The 15196-nt window shown below is 37.4% G+C and overlaps 1 protein-coding gene across 1 annotated transcript; it reads left to right on the top strand.

Moving 5' to 3' along the window:
- The first annotated feature begins 5114 nt into the window (after positions 1-5114).
- Positions 5115-13443, top strand: IntS6 (integrator complex subunit 6). Its single transcript, XM_089594922.1, has 9 exons — positions 5115-5451; positions 6184-6261; positions 6434-6673; positions 6758-7144; positions 7218-7778; positions 7852-8115; positions 8197-8521; positions 8598-9716; positions 11099-13443. Exons 1-9 carry the CDS (start codon positions 5335-5337, stop codon positions 11314-11316), a joined length of 3309 nt encoding a protein of 1102 aa, XP_089451048.1. The 5' UTR covers positions 5115-5334; the 3' UTR covers positions 11317-13443.
- Positions 13444-15196: the final 1753 nt, after the last annotated feature.

The raw sequence follows: 15196 nt of genomic DNA, 5'->3' as shown, positions 1-15196 counted from the left end.
TGATATACAAAGGTCACGTTACTGATCAATTGATCAAATAAACTTCGAAAAAAATACACACGAGTTCACTATGAAGTTTCGGTTTCAACGGCAGAGAAGCACCAAGGAACACGGAGATAATTAACACACAAAAACGATAACGTGGGTGCTTTTTTCACGCGATATCACGCGAGAGAAGGACAAAAGATGGTTTCTTGCGCCTCGAAACGCGGTGTAAACGCACAGGCACTCACAAAATGAGGGAAAAAAAAAAAAAAAAAAAAAAAAAAAAAATTTCCAGGGAAGAGATCGTTTACACGCGGCTGAACATGATGATGAAGAAGAAAAGGCAAAAGGATGTACGTTACGTGGGTGTTTATACACGCGCAGGTACTTGGCCCGCAAAAAAAAGAGGAAACGCAGAATAGTTGACTCGTTTGAAACGTTAACGTTAACGGGATACTGTGTTGCCCAAGCTTTTTTCAATCATCCCCTTGATTTTTCTGTACATGTCCCTGCATTTCCATACATTACGAGTGGCACATTAGTATATAACATTGTTTTATAGGCAAGTGCCACAGAGCTTTGACCGCAGTGTTCTCACCCCCCAAAATCCCTTTATTTCAATGACAATCGATGACATCGCTCGCACGTCTTAAATGAACATACTGTAAGTATCTCTCCTGGTAAGTATACATATAAATGCTAGCACTATATCTTTGCCTGTATACCTTCCGCAATTGATCCGCTCTTCTAATCTGACACAAATAAAATTTAAAATAGATGATGATGAAAAATCTCGAATTTTATAAAAAGTAGTATTGTAGGCGATAGCTCGTAAATGGAATCAATTACGCGAACAACGACTACTTATGTTGGAGACGTGCCTTTGATAATATAGAAGAAAAAAAAGCCTATTTATATACATTACTCAAGATAACTGAAGTGAGTGACAAAATCGGGACTATAGCACGTTTGCAGGTGTGTGTGCATAAAAATTACGTGCATACAATAAATATAAAGGAAGAGAAAAAACAGGCATGCCAAACGTGAAGAAGAAAATTAAGGGTGACCAGCGCATTTCTTTTTTTCTCTCGCTCTTTGTACAACAACCTTACAGCGGCAACGCTTCCAGAGAGTACGTATATATGAGAAAAAAAAGTGCAAGACTACGACTCTATGTACATAACTTTTGTTCTCTTCTGGTCGCGGGCGTGTGTGGAAAATACACGTTTATCGAGTAAAAAAGTACAACAGTAGTATAGTGTACAATTCCAAGCCTTTTAGCGTAAAGCTCAGCGTTGACGAACAATGTCCATTTAACACGTATAACGTCAGCCTTAAGAGCAAAAAAGAGTTCAAGAGAGAGAGAGGGAGGGAGTTGTTAGTGAGTACGAATTTTTTGTGACGGCGTCAAAATATACTTACATACTCGAGCGATTCCGCAAAAAATTTGCCAGTGAGAGGACACAAAATGAAGGTTTTTTGCACGAGACTTTTTTTATTTTTTTTTTTTTTTTCGTGAACAAGAAAATGCGATAAATCGGAAAAATGGTCGTTACCTACTTTTTTTCAGATGATAATCGAGCTTTCAAATAAGACTTGTTGAGTCGATTAATATAAAAATCGAATGCAATATTAAAGGCGCAACAATTGCAATTTCAAATGCCAATGTGAAACCACAATCAGCCTTTGATCTGAACTTAATTTTTTTACTCTACAAGTCTTATTTGAAAGCTCGATCGATGTACTTTACTTTATCCTGTCCTTGTATGTAGGTATAGTCGTTTCATCTCTTTTGAAAAAAAAAAACAAAAATCTACAATCTGTGAAGATGGTAAGAAATTTTTATAAGTTAAAATATTTCATTAAATAGTACAACGCGTGTACACTGAGCTTTCAACAAACTTTGCTTGCAAGTTCTCTTTGCCTGTACCATGCGCGAAATATCGTGTTGCACTGCGAAGAATGGAGATAAAAAAAAGAGAAAGTTCATTTTTCTAGATTTTTTGTTTGCACTTATTAAAAAAAAGTTAATGCTGACTAAAATTAATTGCATTTATCAAACAATTTTGTAAAAAATATTGTTTCCAGCTGGTGATTTTTCGTAGAATTGCTCATATTTATGCAATACAATATGTAAATAAGAGTGCCCAACTGCTCAATGATGAGCGATCAGCCTGTCTTGTTTGCTCTTTTGCACATATAAGTATATGTATATAAATGTATATAGATTGACCTAGGCCTGCCCTGATAAAGGTAAGAGAACTTGATATCAGAGAGAAACTTGTATGTACATAATATAAATTTGTATAAATTCATGTATGTATGTACAACGCAGTAATTTGGTAAGTATAAGTAACCAATAAACCAAATTAAATTCAAGTGTACATGTACACACAGACACCATCCATTCTCTCAGCGAAAGAGGAGAGAGAGAGGGAAATCTATAGAAATACCATCAAAGAGGAAAAGAGAAAGAAAGGAAGCCAAACCATCTCGCAGACAAATGGGTGCTCTTTCTCTCTCTATTTCTCCGTGGCACATATTATATATATATATACTGCCGTGTGGGTAATAGTGTATACGTGTTTCGCGTGTCACTGTTCATGAGTATTAATTTCACTCGCAAATAACCTGCTCTCTAACCCCCCTGGCCCCTGGCCTAAAATAAAATCCTTATAGATTTTTTTTCCCTAAATATGCAATCCTTATTCTTAGGTAGTTCTCATAAGTATATGAGAACAATATCCTCGGATAAGTCCAGCATCTGAACTAGCTCCTTTGGTGAACATTAACTATTTAGTCGCTAGGTCGCTACCTCGGCATGTTAGTGAAGCTCTCGTGAAGTTTCTCTAAACATCAAATGGAGTCAAGCCCACGCGTAAAGCGTAAAACGTGAACGTCCTAGTATGGCGGACTACTGGAGTTCATTTCGTTCATTTCGTGACAGGTATCCGGAACTGAGCTAAGAAGCCATCCGTGCAACTGTACCTGTAATAGAACAAAAACGAGGTAGAGTTCCCCTTGCAATTGGAGGCGCATCATTTAGTATCATTACGATAATAATAGCGAAAGGCATTTGCAAAGATCTCTTCTCTGCATTGACGTCCTCTAAGCATTTTCTAAAAGTCCATGTAAGCCTGAAAAAAGTGCCATAGTTGAAGAAGCTCCGAGCTTTTGTTAGTGAGGGATACATGAATGAGGACTAGTAAATCTTGACCTCTATAATCATGTAGTGAAGAGCCAATCCTGAGCTTTCAAAGCACACACATACCCATCTGCCTCGTCATCAACAGCAGACCTCGAAAAGCTCTAAATGGCAAGAGAGGTTAGGTTCATCAAAAAGCTTCCCCTCTGCTCTCGCGTACTACTTTTCCCCGCCTCTTCGCTTTTCTGCACAATATTTCACACGATCGCGATTCGGCGGTTACAAGGCGTACGCGTGTGTAAAAAAGAGACCCATAACGAAACTTTTTTTCTCACTTCTCATCTCTTTCTTGCAACAACATATCAGCAATCAGCACCAAGTACGCAAGTACGCACCACACGCGCAAAGAAAAGGGAGCAAGGGAGGGGTGGTGGGTGGTGGTGCCGGGTGCCGGTGTGGAGAGAATCTCCGTATACTTAATGTGTCCGAATAATCCGAAATCCAAGCGAAATAAACTCGAAACATGCGGCTATGAAAGGAACTCACACACACATATCTGGTTGTATTTATGGCGCACAGTAACAGTAGTACAGTACAGCTACAGAGACAGAGTATAGGTATAGGAACATTGGCAGTTGTGGCAGTGTGGCACCATGGGCACCATGGCACCGTAGCACGCTTGCATGGCAAATGGCATGCATATGCATGGTGCACAAGTCTGACACTTTCTGCTTGACAGTGGCGGCGGCGGTAGCGGCGTAAAGGCGGCTTAGGCGGCTACAAAATCTACATTGGTATATATATATGTATTTGGTATTAATATAGAACATTAACAACAGCGCCAACTTACGGGCCGAGACTGGCGAGAGCGAGAAGCACTAGAAGAAGCAGCTGCCGCTCGGCGGCATTTGTACCGCCGACTCCGCGCGAGCACGTTGTCTCGCACTGTATATACATGTATGGTAAAAGGATAGCCGATACATACGCTTATATGTATAAACACACACGCCAAAGTCACATACATGTATATACATGCAAAAGCGGACGATATATACATATATATATTCCGGACAGTGCGCAACGGTCCATCGCGGCGTAAGAAGAGGTTAGGAAACCGAGCGAGCAGGACAGACCTATACAAGTGACGATAGCTGAACCTGAGGAACTAGTGCGAAAGAGACAGAAGCCGACGGTGAAGAGGTTGAGTGTGCAGTTAACTTTCAGCCTATCACTATATAGTGTCGCGCGCGCGTGCGTTTACATCGGTGTGTGTTCGTGTACGTATATTACGTAGCAGACGGATAAACGGATTGGTGTGTTGTGCTCTGCTGAGCTAAATGTTCTCTCTTGCTCTCGTTGCGTGCGAGGCGCGAGCGAGCACGAGAAGAAACGTGTCGTTGTGTACTATATAGTTACGTGTGGTTGTGGTGCTGCGTGTTAGGTGGTTATATATCTATATCTTGCTGGCTGCAGCTATTGCTCCAGAGCGCGCGGGGCTGCGGCCTTTCGCTGTCTATACAAGCTCTCGTACCTGCACGACTGCACGTCTGTATACGTATGTATACGTACGTTCAGCCGAAACTCCGAAAGAGAGGGATATTGCATTGTTAAAAAGAAAAAAAGGAGCAGAGCAGTAGTAGTAGTAGCAGCAGAAAGGGTGGAGGGAGGGAGCTGAACGAAAGCCTAGAGGACGCTCTATCTCTCTCGAAGAGGCTAAATCTGGGAGCACGGGCTCCTAGGGGCCGTCGCAACCGCGACGACGACGTCCTGGAGGACGGCTGTCACTGTTATCATCAGTACCTCTATCACTGCTCGCACTGTTACGTCTTCTCTGTTGTTTCGTATCTGTGTGAATCCGTGGGAGGAGGAGGAGGAGAAGGAGGGGGTGGGCGGGACGAACAAGAGGAGGTGGAGGAGGGTTTCATAGATAGATAAGATAGAGAAAGAGAGAACGTCGTCGGATGGGCAAGGAGTCGGTAGCAGCGAGTGTGCGCCACGCCGGCGCGAGGCCAACAGCACAGGGGACGATGATCACAATGATGATGAGAACGATGATGTCCAGCAACGGCAGGTAGCCGCTTGCTGTGTCGTTGTTCCTTCCTGGAGCAGCTAGGAAGTCTGACTCTGAGTTCTGGAGCCAGAGCTAAAGGAGGAGGAGGAGGAGAACAGAGAATTTGGTTCTTGAAAGAGAAGCCTGAACCAACATGACCATTATAGTCTTTCTCATTGATACATCAGCCTCGATGAACCAGAGGGTCTACATGGGTGGTAGACCCACTCTCCTCGATGTGGCCAAGAGTGCTGTTGAATACTTTGTCAAGGTAGGAGACTAGTGGGTGGATGGATGCATAGCTAACCATACAGGCAGCTGCTTTGTCTGCACTTGATTTATTTGTCATTAGAGAATTTTTGAAGGATCTTCCTTTCATACAACAAAAAGTTTTCCACCACGATTACAACAAATACTTGCAATGTATTTGCGTATTTATCTTTGGATTTGGGAAACCTAAAATTTCAATGTGTCAATCATTGATGTTATTGAAAATATTTCATAAGAGATACAGTAATTTGCAAAAAAAAAAAATAACAATAACAATTTCGTTCTTATTCTCGATGTTTTAATCTTGTTTGATGCATAGACTGTAAAGCCTTAAAAAAAAACGTTGATTTTATAGTTATGCAAATCGTTTAAAACAAACCTGCATTGTACAAATTACAGCATTTTGGAATTTATAAAATAGAATCGATTTTCATACAAATAAAACCATGCACAAGATTCTGACAGTTTGTAGCAGAGTTCAAGGATTCTAATTGTTTTTTGCAAAAACATTGATGGTTTACTCATTGAACTTTAAACATTAGAAGTCTAGCCTTGATTATATACTACTTTTTTCCACTCTTATACTTGTACTTTAAAGCAAGTATATTTCAAAATATTGAGACAAAAATGACGTGAATGTTATACAAGTATAAAACAAGATTAGTTAGTGCTTGGAAAAATTTATTTTAAAATTCTCAAATCGTTTACTTGACACGTTTTAATGTTGTTTTAGGTACGACAAAGGTCACCAGAAAGTCGAGGAGACAGATACATGCTGTTGACTTTTGAAGAGTCACCAAACAATATAAAGGTGCAGTATTTTACTGTGTATACTTTTTTCACATTATTTTAGAACACATTAAATTGAGAAAGAAAGATGATTATTTCAATGCATTAATAATCCTTGTTAATTTGATTGCTGGAGCATTAAAAAATTAGTAATATTCGAGAAACCTAATAGATACAAACTCGATTTTTTGCAGGCTGGCTGGAAAGAAAATCTAGCAACGTTTATGAACGAACTCAAAAACTTACAATGCGTGGGCCTAACGACACTCGGTGGCGCGCTAAAGAACGCCTTCGATATTTTAAACATCAATCGTATGCAAACAGGTATCGACACGTACGGTATGGGCAGGTGTCCTTTCTATCTCGAGCCCTCGGTCATCGTAGTCATTACTGACGGTGGAAAGTACACCACGAGTAGTGGTGTTCATCAAGATGTTAGTATCATTATCTTTGACATTGACATTTGTAACTTAATTATTTCAAAAAACGAATCTAATTTTATTACATACAATTTTTAGTTTACGCTTCCTATGCACGCGCCAATTCCGGGCTCCGAGCTAACAAAGGAACCATTCCGCTGGGACCAGCGTCTGTTTTCTCTCGTGCTGCGAATGGCTGGCACACCAACACCCGAACGTGATATAGGACTAGTAGCCAGTGATTCCTCGCCCATCGACGCGATGTGCGAAGTTACGGGAGGACGATCCTACTGCGTTACCACGCATCGAATAATGCAGCAGTGCATTGATTCTCTTGTCGCCAAAGTGCAGTCCGGCGTTGTTATTAATTTCGAAAAGATTGGGCCTGATCCTTCACCGCTGACGGGTGAAGCTAACGCGAAATCATATACCGATATCGATGAAGATCACGACGATGAGATGAACGGTCAGAACTCTAATGGACCGGTGCGTTGAATGATTTATTTGAACATTGGTTGATAATTTGATGTGCATGCGTACTAATAATTTTTGTTTACAGAGTCGAGTCTCGACACCAGGAATAACTCCAGTGATACTTAATAACTTGAATAATAATAACACGGCGTGGCATGCGTGTCGGCGACTAATTTATGTGCCTCGTTCGGCTCAAAAAGGCTTTGCCGTGGGATTCTGGCCGATACCCGAAAACTTTTGGCCTGATGTCTCGGCAAGCTCGTTACCAGCGCGCACAGCGCATCCTAACGTAAAATTTACGTGCACAAGCCAAGAACCTTTGGTCATCGAGAATCTACCTTTTGACAAATACGAACTCGAACCTAGCCCGTTAACTCAGTATATTCTGGCAAGGAAGCAGCCAACGATATGCTGGCAAGTTTTCATTGCCAACTCGTACAAGAGCAGCGAGGTTGCCCATCCGTTTGGCTACCTCAAAGCCAGTACGAATCTGACGTGTGTTAATCTTTTTGTCATGCCGTACAATTATCCGGTCTTGCTACCGTTACTAGACGATTTGTTCAAAGTGCACAGGTTAAAGCCTAGCAATGAGTGGAGGACGCAATTTCAGAACTATATGAGGACCATGCCTGCATACTATGCAGCTGTGAATATTTTTAATTTTCCATTACATAAAAATTCTGTATGAACATAAAAAAAAAGAAAATATTTATTTACAGTCGTTAAGAAGAGCTTTAACGAGAATGGGAGCACCTGCTGCTTTGGCACAGACTTTGATCCCAGATAACATGGACAGCGCGGTGTCTTATAGTGTAATGAACTATCTGAAGCGAGTGAAAAACATAGCCAAATCGGAATACGATAGGATATGTAATGAGGTTATATCGAGGCAAGTGGCAAATAAGAGTCTCATTAACAATAGCGCCAATACAGTGGTCGAAGGTCTGCGCGTTACACCCCGTGGTCCACTCAAAAAGGACTCGGTAAATAAATTTTCATATTGATTAAGCATGTAATATATCTTCATGCGCAATCAAATTAAACATGTTTCTTGTTCTGCACAGTTGGCCAACTCTCATACGGACATAAGGGAGGATCTCAATAAGTTTAGCAATTTCGTGGTAGGTTTGGTGAAGAACCAACAACAGCAACGTGGAGCTCAAAGTTACCGTAACGCTTTTGACATACCGCGGAAATCGCTGCTTGATCAAGTAGTCCGAATGCGGGCTAACTTTTTGCAGCCAGGACTGTTGCACACAAAACTCGTCGACGATGACTGTATGCATTCTTTGCCTGTATCGCAAATGGGTAACTACCAAGAGTACCTTAAACGGGCGCCACCAGCGCTTCGAGAAATTGAAAGCACGCCAGTCAGGCAACACATGTTTGGTAATTATTTATAAACAGTTACTCTTCATTTCTATCAAAATCTTCATCAAACTAATTGTTTATTTGTATATCATAGGTAATCCATTTAAGATAGACAAGCGATACATGGTAGACGAGGCGGATATCGACATTGGTTCTGCCTCGTCGACCAAGGGCAGCAAACGTTCCATCACTATGGAGTCCAGTAGCCTTGGTACAGGTAATAACTTACGAATGCCAAACAAACGGAAACCCGGACCTATTCCAAAAGACGTGGTCGTGCGCCGGCCCACCACACCCACGTATTCAACGACCTCGCCGGTCTACACGCCACCACACTCGCCCGTGCCCTGGTCGTACTCGGACTTCAAATACCCCGCGTCACCACCGACAACACCACCTCCAACATCCCTGACGACTCCGACCACGATCGTTCCAACGGGTGCAGTTGTCAGGAACCTCAACAGCAACAGTAACAACAATGACTCGAGTGTGTCTGCGGTAACGTTGCTCGGTACCGCTAACGCGATTAACCCAACGTACTCCAACAGTAGTAGTGCTATTATGAGTTTGATGATGCCGAATAAGAGTAGCAACGGCGCGATGATCACGGAACAGAAACTTGTGAACGGTGATTTGTCGTATGCCGCGTCGCTGGGTGCGTTCGAGCCCAGCAGTAATACGGACGAGTTGGTGGTTAATAGTAGTGCCAGTGCCGATGGTGCGTTTAGTGCCGCATACGCGAATCACAGTAGTAACAGTGCCGAAGTTACAGCTTTGACGAACAACTTGGACGGAATCGTTAAGAGTATTTCTAGTGGTGTTAGTTTAGCTAACAGTGTCTGCAAGACTGAATTGCAGGCTATTAAAAACGAGCTAAGGTTGTCGTCAGTGATTGTTGATGGACAACAGCTGGAGAACAACAGTAGTTCTGTGGGCAAGTTCAAATGTGCCGAGCTAGATGCTGCGGGTAGTACAAGTTACAGTAGTAATAGTAGTAGTAGCAGTGCGGCGACAACAAGTGCTAGTGGTGCAGGTAGTTGTAGTGCTAGTGTGTCGTCGTCGCAGCTGCTTACGAATCACGTGGACGAGCGGACTATTAAATCTGAGGTTAAAGTTGAGAGACAGTTGACAAGTAAGGAGCTCGAGGATATTAGGAAGCACAATGTGAATATCAGAACTGAGATTTACAAACTTATTAGGAGAAAAGGCAACAGTAAGTATTTTTTGTACAATTATATAGTTATTAGTGAGTCACAGAAAAACCATCCCTTTTTAATATTCAAATGACTTTTTCCTTGGATTATCATATTTAAATCAATTTGTTTTACAGTTTGTATGTAGAATACCAATGGCGTAAATATAAAATCTCAATATTTATAAAAATTACAAATGCAACGATATAACAGATAATTATTAGCAGCAATGAGATTTCGCGACGAAAAAAAGAAAAATTCTTAAACTAAGACAATGCCGCGTATGATAAAAATTTTTGAAACCCTTTGTTGTATTTATTTTATGTGCATAAAAAAAACTTTGGACTCATCACGTATACCCTATATAAATATACTCGACTCTACAATTTCAATGAAGCATTAAAATGACAGGCAATGTGCGATTAACTCGTCGCCACCGCCGAGAGTCACGCTATTGTGCTAAATGCCTGTCTCCATTTAAGACACAATATTTAAATAGGTACTTATACATATATGCGATACGATTGGCAAAATATGCTAACATTATAATTATATGTGCGGAAAGATTATTTCGCATTTCTTGTGCACAAAAAAGTAAAGCTGATTTGGATGTTATACTCAGTTTCGCGCTGTACCTATAAGTTAGGTAAGCGGAAATGTGATACTTTACAAGCAATAGTTTTTAAACACAAAACTTACCACGCTGCTCTGCGTTGCGTGTACCCAAAGCAATTATTTTGTTCGTTTGAACAAACATCAGCCAACAGAGCCGCACGTGAGTCTCAGTACGGTTCATTTTATTTGTGATCATTGTGCCTTCTTCCCTGACCTTGAGCTAACCATTTTTTTTACTTCATATATTTTTGAAGTAACTGGAGTAACATATTCGTTAATTCAAGTTATTTCCAATGATAAAGTATTGATTTTACCTAAAGTTGACAAGTCAGGCTTATACTATTTTCTGGGCATAAAAAATCAAAATGCCTAGGTTTTTTTTTTTTTTTTTTTTTGAGCAGTCCGCTCTGGACAAAAAATTGTTTACCAAATTTTTTTTTGCCGTTTGAAGAAACAATTTTATCATATGACTTTCAACAGTTCAACGACTATTTAAAATACTTTGTTTGACCCACGAGAAACAAACAAAATTATCGATTTACGATACAGAAAAAAAAATTTCTGTGACTCATTAACGAAAAAAGAAAGTATCGATCAACATTTGTATGTCTTATCAAAAATAAATATCACACACATGATTAATCAATTATATAAAAAAAAGAGCACAAACATAATATAGTAATAGCACTTACGCATACACACACTCAAACTAACGCACATCAGAATGTATAAATATGTGTCCTCGTGAAAACATAACACAGAGCAACCTTTCACTCTTTACTTGCAGATTTCTCGTCGTTGTTCTCTCATCTGCAAATGATCCAAGGCAGCCTGGACACCAGATTGGCCTTCGTGCGTGACATAGTACATGTAGCGATGCGTTTTAAACGGCGCTTATTAGCCGACATGGTCGAGGATTACCTGAAGAAACTCCAAGAAGAGGGCAAAAGCATTGTACTCGGGCCCAGCAAGACCCTCGCGAACGGCGGCGCTAGGATCACTTAGACATGTCTACGATGGGTCACTTTGTTAATGCCGAAGTCGACTCTGTTTTACACAGCCAAATTGATTATTACATTATGATAGCCCCTTTGGGGTAGCCTCCTGTGGTACCTTCTTTTTTCGTTAAATTTTTTTTTTTTTTTTTCCTATTAATAGTGATGTACAAAAACAGGGGTGAAACGGATGAAACACCGCACGTATACACGGGCGATATTTAAAAATAAGAAGAGCTTATGATGATGCTGAGTTTATTTGATGCTGCAGATTATCCCTCTGAGGATAAGAGGCTGTCTCTTGTACACGTTTCCCTTCGGACCACGAGAGATGAGCTCTTGGTCTTATCGTACCCAAGTGATTACCTTGTTGTCATCTATTCTTTTCCTTTTCTTTTTATCATCACCGAAATTTGATCGTCTTAAGTAGTGAAGAAATTAATATCGCGCGTATTGACGAACGAAAAACGTTTCTTCTATTTTTTGTCTTCCATTGGTCATCAAAGGAAGTAGCAATGAATTGAATGGATTTGTATAAGTTTCCTCCCTTAGTGTGTTGATATAAGACTCTTGACGATTTTGTAATACAAATCGAAAGACGGAAAAAAATTTCGTCGGTGTAATTATCATTAAATTATATTATAATCCGCGGCAACGATAGTTGTTGTAACCGACGGATCGTTAACATCTGTACATTTTGTTAAGCCTATATACATATATTATATTTGTTGATATGGTAAAGGTTGAGTAATAAGCGATTACAAGTTGACTTGGTTGAGAATTCTTGAGTCATTACTTGTTTTTAATCAATCGGGGCGGAATTATACACGTTTATTTTATTTTCTTTTTCTTTTTTTTTAATCATAGTAATATAAACGTAGATAATAACTACGTGTCTTACATTTGTATAAATAATGACATAAGTTCATAAATAAACAAAAAAAAAACCATAGCCAAGCAGAAGATCCGTGCAACTGTAAATGAACCTAATAGAAAAGATTATTGCGTATTTTACAATGTATTTTACTAAATTAAAGTATTTGAAAAAAATTATAACGAATCGTTGCCTATTTTGATTCTTCTTTTTCAAACGAAAGTTCTCGTTGTAAAAAATAAACGATAACTTCCACTCTTGAAATTTGTATATACATAGCACACGAAATATAAAGACATGAGAAACAAGTGTAGGATCCCTTACCAAAGTTTTTACTGCAGTGCCTGATGTGTTTTCTATATTCGAGAATAACAAGAGCATTTACGATGATGTCGCACGGTGAAAGCGTAGTTTTTTCTAGATAATTTTTTTAAATCTTTGCATTATGCTTTTGTATTTTAATACCAACACGATTTTTTATCCATACGTAATAGAGTTGAGAAAAAAAAAATTAACAATGTCAATAGAAAACATTATTAAATTTTTATTTTAATAAGAAATTTTATCATCGTCAAACATCACTTTTTTATTTTAATCATTCGGTACCTACTATCTAGATATTTCACCGTTAGATTATCGTTGTGTGCTGGAAGTGACATGTGGTAGCCCAAATTTAATCAAACTTTTGTTAACATTCTTTTTCTATGTGTACATAAATTACTACTTGAATCAATGATACATTAATTCCTCTATTGAAAGAAAAAGGTTTTTTTTTATTCTATCCATTTCTGATCTGTTAAAACTAACGTTACAAACCTTAAAGTGTTCCATAACGGCCATAAATAATGAAATTCAAAGATTTTGCTGAGTTTGAGATGATTTATTTGAGTATAAACTTTTTCCCATGTTATCCCAACCTCATTATTTTTTTACTTGAAAATGCACTCATTGTTAATGCAAAGACTTGTTAAAGATAGAAGTAAAAATATGTTCGTAATTATGTATGCGTGCATAAACATTTCTAACATCTTGACGTTTAACCATTGATTTTATACTATTTACGTAACTGAATTTATTCAAGTTTTATGTGTAACTTTCAAAGAATTTTTATGTAAATTGTTTCGAAGTCACGTGAAATATGATGTAAATAGATAAATTATCATTTTAAACAAAAAGCATTGCGTACGTGACGTAAATTTTTTCACTCGCTCACCATGATGTTTCAATTTAAGCATGCATTTTTCATTGTACCCATGACTTCTCATTCTGAATTTGGTTCATTCGTTAATAATTTTACATTAAAAATTTACGTTGTTGAACAAACATTATGAAATAATTTAAAATCATCTCATGATATAATTTAAAATCAGTATGTATTGTTTTTTATAATAAAATGCGTGAAAATAAAATAAAATGAAAAATATGTGTATACAAATTTTTTTTTTAATTTACAAAAGATACTTGATAAATTAAATTTGTTTATTTAAATGTATAAAATTAATTTAATTGTCTACTGGATTTTCTTTAATTAAAATCCTTACACATACATGGAGTATTTGAATGTAACAAAAATTGAAGTCGCTCATACAGATTATAGAGCACATTATTTCATTTCAATGAATTATTTACCAACTTAATGGTAAAAACATGGCTCTGTAGTACGAAAAAGCATACACAAATCGCGAAAAAACAAAAATTAGTTTAACCGTAAGATAGTAAAGTATTTTACGCGTATACAGTAAAAAAAAAAACGCGGGGTTTTTAGGATTCATAACTATACTAAAACAAGAGTAACCCACGCGCAAATACTGAAAAACTAAATACGCTTATAGGCTATGTATCTTTAGCCGAACACCTTTTTTAACACTAAGTGCGATTTCGTAATTTAATCGAAGTGTCGATAGTAAGGGTTTAAAGGTAATAAAACAAAAGAAAAAAATCGTAAGGCAAAGCGTTTTTTTCGCGCAATCGATGAGTCGTACTTAGACAAGAAGTAAGTGTTATAATACGACACACACATACAGCACTATTATTATTATCTTTGTTATCATTGGTTTTTTATTATTATTATTTTTTTTTTTTTTAATTACATGATTATATTTAAATAGTAAAAGAGAAAAAATTCGTAATTTGTCATGTGACAACAACAGCCACGCAAATATTTTCATCGTCATGAAAAAAAATAAGTTGTACAATTGACAGCAGTATAATGTTAAATTTGTGCAAGTATCCAAGGGAAATTTAAATAGTGAACTATTACATATTGTAAATATTTGTAAAAATGAAATTGAAGAATGTAGTTATTTAAAAAAACTGTAAATAAACGTCTTGATGTAATACTTAAGTTTCAGGTTTGTTTTTTTTTCTTTAACTTTATTTTTTTACTATTTTTCGTATTAAAATGAATCATTTTCTACTCACAAGATAAGAAAAAAAAATTTCTTCAAATTTAATGAACCAGTTTGCTCATTTTTGTACCAAATTTTATTCAATTTTAATGTTTAAACTTTTAATAAAATTTAGTACTTCTAATTTACAATTAGTTTTAAAATAAATTTGTGACATATTTTAGCTAATGAATGATTTTTTCAATACTAAGTTAACAATTAAATAAATTTGGAATTCGTTATCATTAATAATTGTTATTTTTGACTGTTGCCAAAAAATCAGATAATTTTTTATTTTAATGTGTTGTAACTGAAAAAATATTCGAAAATCCGAAAGATGAAAAATTGGCATGAAATTTTTTAACCCAAATAAGATTACAATATTTTATTAAAAAGAAAATTGGAAAATAAATAATATAGCGAAGAGAACATTGCACGAGACTATCATAGAATTTCCATACAAATTTATGTAGTAGAAAAAAAATTTTCCTAAGGGAAAATTTAGTCATGCATGTATAATTTATGTGTGTAAAATTTATAATGAACTAGTCAAAAATAAAAAATTGTCTAGAAATTCAAAAATTTAAGTTACAATGCATAGACGAGAATATATTTAAAAGTCATTGAAT

This window comes from Copidosoma floridanum, unplaced genomic scaffold, assembly GCF_036245765.1.
Source record: "Copidosoma floridanum isolate Cflo_tuat_1 unplaced genomic scaffold, Cflo_Japanese_pri ptg000021l, whole genome shotgun sequence".
Lineage (NCBI taxonomy): Eukaryota > Metazoa > Arthropoda > Insecta > Hymenoptera > Encyrtidae > Copidosoma > Copidosoma floridanum.
This window is presented reverse-complemented; position numbering and strand designations above follow the sequence as displayed.